This window comes from Gorilla gorilla, chromosome 1 (genome assembly GCF_029281585.2).
Source record: "Gorilla gorilla gorilla isolate KB3781 chromosome 1, NHGRI_mGorGor1-v2.1_pri, whole genome shotgun sequence".
Lineage (NCBI taxonomy): Eukaryota > Metazoa > Chordata > Mammalia > Primates > Hominidae > Gorilla > Gorilla gorilla.
The window spans coordinates 95,058,323-95,065,991 of NC_073224.2; the positions used below are offsets into that span (position 1 = coordinate 95,058,323).

At 46.1% G+C, this 7,669-nt stretch overlaps 1 protein-coding gene across 5 annotated transcripts; it reads right to left on the bottom strand.

The window, feature by feature from the left end:
- FCRLA (Fc receptor like A) lies at positions 1-7,438 on the bottom strand. 5 transcript variants are annotated; one of them, XM_055364175.2, is made up of 6 exons: positions 7,091-7,438; positions 3,942-3,956; positions 3,522-3,674; positions 2,879-3,145; positions 2,135-2,419; positions 1-1,268 (listed from the first exon to the last, which is right to left on the bottom strand). In XM_055364175.2, exons 1-6 carry the CDS (start codon positions 7,218-7,220, stop codon positions 973-975), a joined length of 1,146 nt encoding a protein of 381 aa, XP_055220150.2. In that variant the 5' UTR covers positions 7,221-7,438; the 3' UTR covers positions 1-972. The 5 variants fall into 5 exon arrangements, with proteins under 5 accessions (XP_055220150.2, XP_004027828.3, XP_004027827.3 ...); XM_004027779.5 differs by having other exon boundaries at positions 3,942-3,959; positions 7,091-7,437; XM_004027778.5 differs by lacking the exon at positions 3,942-3,956 and having other exon boundaries at positions 7,091-7,436.
- Positions 7,439-7,669: the final 231 nt, after the last annotated feature.

The following is a 7,669-nucleotide window of genomic DNA, read 5'->3' on the forward strand; positions in this document are numbered from 1 at the left end:
TAGCTTACAAACAACAGAATTTTATTTCTCATAGTTCTGGAGGCTGGAAGTTCAAGATCAAGGCAACAACAGAGTCGGTGTTCAGCGAGAGCTGTTTTTTGGTTCTCATATATGTCATCTTCTTGCCATGTCCTCATATGGTGGAAGGGTGAGTTAGCTCTCTGGGGCCTTTTTAAATAAGGGCACTAATCCTAATCATGAGGGCTCTGCACTCCTGATCTAATCACTTCCCAAAGGTCCACTTCTTAATGCCATCACCTTGGGGATTAGGATTTCAACATAATGGCTTTTGAGGGGATACAAACTAGAACTAAAGAACAGACCATAGCACCAGCTAAAGACTGGTATGTCAATAAGAATAGCTGAATGAGGCTGGAAAGAGATAATAATTAGAAGGGGCAAAGTCCCATTCCAGAGCCCAACACCTAGGGTTTCATTAGGCTGGGGTTTCTCAAACTCAGTACAACTGACATTTTGGGCCAGATTATTTTTCGTTGTGGGGTACTGCCCTATGCATTATAGGATGTTTAGCAGCATCCCTGGCTTCTATTTACTAGATGCCAGTAGCACACACATCCCACCATCCCCCAACCCCCCAAGTATAATGACCAAAATGTCTCCAAACATTGCCCAATGTCCTCTGGGGGGCAAAATTGCCCCCAGTTGAGACTGCTGTATTCAATCCACTTCCATTAGTTCTCTTTAAATCACAAAATTCTGGTCGATATAACAGATAGAAATTCCTGATCTAGAGAGCAGAATTCTGTTGTGTTAAGAGAGAATACACAATTATAGCTAAACTCCAATTCTCACTTTATATAAATTTATTTACACTCACCTAACTACATAATTCTAACAAAACACTGGGACAACTTGTAAAAGTACTTATGCATATGTGCAGGACAGGAAGAGAAAATAAAGAATCAGATTTATTGGGGTGGTTAAGTGAGATCATGGATGAACTGTTTACTTCTATTCAGCAGTAGCCTTTGTGGTCCCAGGCTTCCGGTGGCCAGATAATTCCCTCAACTCCATGAGCAGGTGACCGAGGAGGACTCTCACATCCTGCATGTGTTTGAGAACAAGGCCCATCTGGTGATACAGATGAGGATCTGGCATCCCCAGAGGAGAAGAAAAGCCTGGATCCTCAGAAGATGGGGTTGGCGGTGGAGGCAGAGGCCCAGGGGCCTCCTCAGGAGCAGTTCCTGGAGCAGCTGATTTCTGAGGAGCTGGATTCAATGTGGGAGGTGCAGCAGAGCTGGGGGCACCTGGATTATGGGGCAGGAGGCACACACAAGAGTGAAGTCTGACTCTGGCCCTTCCCTCCCATCCCTGGCCAATCTTTCTTGTTCTCTGAAAGTGGCTGTGGGGCCCAATGGCAGCAGGGACTTGAGGACTCTAGTGTCCCTCCTGGTCCAAATTTTAATCTGAAGCTTGGCCACTTCTGTTTGAAATTCTTCAGCAGTGAGGCTTCACCACTGGACAGCTATAACTATTAGCCAGTTCTTTCTCTATCAAGGCTGAATCTAATTCCCTGAAGCATGAATGTGGTAACTGGTTCTAGGTCAGCCTCTTTATTATATAAGACATTAGTCCAATTCCTTGTGCTAATGCCAGCCTTCAGCTTTTTGAGGACACCTCTGCTGGCCTCTGAGTCACCTCCTCTTCAGGATAGCATCTCCAGCCCCTTCCATTATTTTTCATATGACATGACTTTAAGCCCCCTTATCACCCTGGACACCTCTTCTGGGAGTGTTTCAGGTCAAGTGCAGCCTCTTAACAGTGGCTCCCAGAATTGAACATAGACTTCAGACTATCCCATCTTCATTCCAGATATTAAATTCCTATAAATGCCCAGAGAGCATGTTGGGGGGGATGCTAAGGCTTGTGGGGCAGCAGGTGTGGAGCTGGCTCAGCTCTTGGTCTGGTGAGGTGTGCACCACAGTCTGAGGGAGAAGTTCTCTATTTGTGCTGTCTCTCATCATCAGGGATTCTGGCCCATTGTTCCTGCCTCCTCTGTGTCCCTTCTTAACCTGCTCACACTGAACCCCAGCTCACAGGTCAATTCATCCTATCCCTCCTTTTCACTCACACGCATGCCAAACAGACAACCTGCACTCTGATGCCAACTCACCCTGCACTCTGATCTCTAGCTGGGGGCTCTGTTTCCAAACTTGGTTGTCCTCAGTGGCTGCCTCACACCAGTATGACCCGGAGTGATCTTCTGAAGCTGTGGGGATCTGGAATTCTGAGGAGAGCCCCCTGCTTTGCACTATCCTTCCATCCTTGTAGAAGGAGAAGAGGAGGTGGGCAGCTGACCTCTGCAGGGGCAACTTTGTCTGACAACTCAGGGTCATGGGGCCTCCTGCTTGGGGTTCAGCTGAGGGTACAGCTCTGAGAATTGGCGCTGGAAACAGTTCTGGGAAAAAGATAGGCAAGAAAGAAGAGCTCAGCCATCTTATATACAGGTAGACACATGCAGGTGAAGAGACTTGGGGAGTCATACTTCCTTTCCCCTGTTTCCAGCAGGAATGGGCTCTCTTAGATTCCATTTGAATCTGTCAAGTTCTTTCTGTAAGTAGACAGGACTAGGAAAGATCCACAGATGGGCAAATCTGATAGTTGTCCAGACACCCAATCAGTAAGCACTAGAAAGCATAGATCTGGGTGGTAGGAACTATGCTGGACTCTGAGTGGGGCTGGATGACTTCAAAAGGCTGAGGTCTCGTCCCTTTCTAAGCCCAACTTGGGCATTTGCCAGCAACCTGCTCCATAGTCTGTTGATGATCTTGCTACCTCCAGGCTAAAGAAAGACAATTTGGGCTCCCTGTCTCTCCTTACCCTCCCCTGCCATGACAATGCTGCTTCTAGCTCTCACCTTGGACTGTGATAGCCACAACAGATGCTGTTTCTGGGATCCCAGGACCAGGGCTCTGGAAGATGCCACTGCAGTGGTAGTGCCCGCTGTCTGCCTTTTGTACCACGGCGATGGAGAATTCCCTGTTAGGCCCGGGGGGACCCAGAGCTGAGCCATCTCGGTAGAAGGTCACCTGAGTCAGTGGCCAGTCTTGCCAGGCCTGGCAGCGCAGAACCAGCAGGTCCCCTTCAAAAACTGGCTTGGCTGGACCTTGGAGGATCAGCCAGTCTATGGTCCAGAGAAAGAGCTGAGTGTCACCCAGGGCCTCCCTTGGGGGCCACCCCCAAGCATGCCTACTCCCCTAAACTTTCTCTGAGGGTCCAGGTAAACTCTCACCCCTGGTTGGGAGTATGGGACAACTTCCCTAGGGCCTAGGACTTAGAGCACCCTGGTTGCTGTGGGCTGAAGACTGGGAAGGAAGTACCTCATCCCATGGCCAGTTTCCTAGGGACACTTTCCTGGGTGGGCTCTGAGGCTGGAAGAAGGGGTTTGGGGCACTGCTCAGGCCTTCCCAGGACCTCACCATAGGACACAATTTCCTGGGTGGGCTCTGAGGCTGAAAGAAGGGGTTTGGGGTACTGCTCAGGCCTTCCCAGGACCTCACCATAGGACACAATCAGGTGGAAGGGTTCACTGAAAGTGTAGGCCTTGACCTGGAAGCCAGCTTCCCTTGCATCAGTCAAGTCATCCTCCGTGTGGCAGCTGCTCTCCTCAGTGCAGACAGGTCCCTCACACTGCAGCGTCTCAAAACTGGCAGCTGAAGAGGGCATGGCCCAGGGAGAACCAGAAAATGATGATGCAACTTGGAGAAAGAGGACAGGGTTCCTCCATCTCCCAGGATAATCATCCTTTTTAGAATGAGACTAGTAAGACACCAAAACCTTTTTTTTTTTCGGAAAGACCCCTGTGAGTGTCTCAGGGGGATAGTTTTGACCTTGATTCACTGGCGTCCAGGTGCTCTCAGCAAATGCACTGTGGTTTGGAGAAGAGGGAGGGGAGAGAATGAAAGAATGGTGAAACTCACCGGCATGACATCCAGCTGCTGGTACGGGAAACCAGGAGCAAAGACAATGGTAACTCGAAGCAGGGAGGCATAGGACAGGAATGAAAGGGAGACATCAGATTCTAATGTTCACTGGGTGCCAGACCCTGCTAGCACTTGTGTGCAGTATCTAACTTCATCCTCACAAACTTTCCAGGTATGTGACTTTATCCTCATTTTATAATCTTAAAGAAACACACTTAGAAAACCAAATTAACATACCCAAAGCTTAAAAAGAGACTAAGCAATGGAGCGGGAAAGGCAGGTGTGTCTGAGTCCAAAATCAATGTTCTTTTTACCTCACTGTGCAAATATGATCTACTTCAGTCCTCAGACCTTCCTCGGGGACTTTCTTTCATATTCTGATTTTCCCAAACTTCACTTGGCTCCTCAGCCTTGAATATGTTATCTAACAAAGAGCTTTCAGTACCCAGCAGTGTCTCTCCTCCTTTCTTCCTCCCCCTTGCAGGTCTTCACTTTTCAGCCATCTTTACTTTAATGTCCTCTGCCACTTGAATTTTCCCTGGCAGTGGCACAGAGCTTTCTCTGTCTTTTTTCCCCTCCTCCCAGTCCATATTAGTAACTGTGGAACAATTCTTTGCTCCAGATTGAAATTTAGAGTTATCCATTTCTCACCACATCTCCTCAACCTATCTCTTACCTTCATGGTAGACCCAGGCAAGGGAAGTGACATTTCTCCCTTCTCTGGGACTGCTCTTTATCTCCCTAACTATTCTCCCCCTCCTCCAGCCTCATGGCCATTCACATGTGCATACTTCTTCACTCCATCTGACTGTCATTTCGTGCCCCACTTGCCTTTATTCTCTTCCACTCCCAATAGCCCAGCGTTCTTCTTTGATTTTGTCATGTCCCTTATCAAGACCCCTCCCTACTTCCTAATTCTCATCACATCAGTACCAGGTGTTTTCTTTCCATCCTTTCTCCGCTCCCTTCACTGTAATGCTACCTCTTTTCAGTTCCTCCACTGTCACTCAACTGTGCTCTGCCTCCTTTCCATTTTTTCTTTTTAAAAATAAAATCTTATCCAGGCGCGGTGGCTCATGCTTATAATCACAGCACTTTGGGAGGTTGAGGTGGGAGGATCCCTTGAGCCCAGGAGTTCGAGACCAGCCTGGGGAACATAGAGAGACCCTGTCTCAACAAATAATTTTTTAAAAAATTGGCCAGGCCTGGTGGCACTTGCCTGTGGTCCCAGCTACTTGGGAGGCTGAGATAGGATGATTGCTTAAGCCCAAGAGGTCAAGGTTGCAGTGAGCAGTGATTGTACCACTGCACTCCAGCCTGGGTGGCAGAGCGAGACCCTGTCTCAAAACATAAGATAAAATAAAATAAAATTTTGTTGGGTTACCGGGAACTCACTCAATAAACCTTAGGTGGTAGGTATTATTATTTTCATTCTACAAATGAGAAAACTGAACCAGAAATAGAAAAAGTGATTTTCTAAAGTGACATAGAGCTGGTAAATAGAAGAGGGGCTTGAAACTGGAGTATCTGATTCCAAGTCTGCAGTTCTTATCACAAGGCAAAAACAAAAAAACATTGTCACTACCCACAAATAGCTCTCAATTTAGTGGAAGACACAAGTAGATGAAAATATTATTTCAGCATAAGTAGGAAAATATTATAATAAGAAAAATGTATCGCAAGCAGCCATTGGAGCAGAAAGAAGCATTCAAGAAAAACTACCTGGAAAAGATACCATTTAAGCTGAGTCTTTAGGGGTACCTACACATTTGCAAGGAGAAGGAGAGTAGGGTGCCATGGAAAGAGCTCATTTCAGGTGGAGATAGTGGTATAAGCAAAGCCTTAGAGACAGGCAAGAGTCTGGTGTGTGAGTATGTAAATATGAACTGATTGAGATTTTTTAGAGCATAAGTTACAAGGCTGAGAGGGTAAAAGTAGAGGCTGCTTGGCCTTTTGTGCCATGATAAAGAATTTGGGCTGGTAAATTTGAGTTTTAGAAATTACTCTGTCTGCAGGGTACAGAATTCATTTCAAGAACACAAGGTTTGGACAAGGAGATTAGTTAGGAATTTACTGGAATAGCCCAAGTCATAGAGGATGAGGGCTTGTCCTAAGACATTAGTGATGATCCAGGCAAGGGACTGCTTCTATGAACAATTTAGAAGGTAAAATTGGCCAAACCTAATGATTGATCAGATTTAGAGAATGAAAAAGAAGGAAGAGTCTGGGTTGTTTCTGAGGTTTATGGCCTTGTAAGGGTAGATGCTGGTGTCATTAGCTGAGATCAGAAAGTGGAAAATGAATTAGATGAGGCAGGGGCCAAAAGGACAGATAAGTTCAACTCTAGTCACATGGTGCAGAGACACTTGTGAGATATGTAGGTAGATATGTCTGGTATGAAGCTTGATATCTGAATGTGAAGCTCAAAAGCATGGTTAGGGTTGGGGATATGATTTGGGACTCTTAAATACAGAGTTATAGTGGCAAAAATTAAATAGACAAATAAGCTCATGAAGGAGATTGTGTAAAGAAAGAGGAGTACAGAGGCAAGGCTATAACTATAGAGAACACTAGTGTTTAAGGGGAAGAGAAGAGAAGCTATTAAGGGATCAAGAGAAGTCCATGTAGTACGAGGAGAAAATGGTGCCATGGAAGCCAGGGTAGTAGAGAATGCAAGAAGGAGTAAGTGATCAACAGAGCCCAGTGCAGCAGAGAAGTCCAGCAGGATATGAACTGAAAAGCATGCCATAACCCAGTCAATATAGAGATCGTTGTGCCCTAGACAAAACCGATTCCAGTGGAAGCCAGGCTGCAAGCATTGAGGAGTGTGTGAGAAGTGAGGAAGTGGAGATAGCAAGTGCAAACTATTCTTTTAAGAAAACTTGTCTCATAAGTGAAAGAAAAGAGTTGAGATTAGAGCTAGAGAGGACATCATGATCAGAGGGGACTTTCAGGATGGAAGACTTTTATATTCAGAAAGTAATTCAATCCTGTACACCAAACTTTCTTATACCTATCCTTCTTATTCCACCGGAATACTGCTTCTTTGGAGGGCCAGAATTAGTCCATGTGTCTTTCCTTCAGGTCCTTTCTCCAAAGTTAAGCAAAGCTCCATTCCCACACCAATATTCAAATATTTTACTTACCCAGTAGCATCTGGGCCACCCAGAGCACACCAAGGGAAAGGTAGAGGGCCCAGGCCATGAGGACACAGCCCAGCTTCATGGTGACTGTGTTTAGGTCTCCTGCAACCCCAACACTGATTTTCTTCAACATGAAACCTCTCAGATTAGAAAAGAGGAAGTAAATCTAACTGTCTCATCTCCTTGCATCTGGGGTCTGTTTTCATTTTCTAGTTTGTAATTGGCTTTCATCGTTCAGATTTGGCCAACACGCTTTCAGCATCATCTGCACCCTTAGGGCTGTGACAAAATGGTAGCACTCTCAGCTGTTCAAGAATTTACTCACAGAGCTCAGGGGCCTGTCAAAGCATGTCATTGTCTGATAGCCAGCTGGCCTTCATGTACACTCTGGGAAAGGTCAGTGCAACAACCACCCTTTTCACTGGTGATGCAACTGGGGACAGAAGGTGGGATGTTGTTTGAAGGCCAATAGAAAATCACTGGAGAATCAATGATGAGAATTCAAATGTCCTGCCCATTCCAACACTTATATGTTTCTAGTGACTAGAAGGTAGCGAGACAGAGAAGGAAGATTAGTCATGG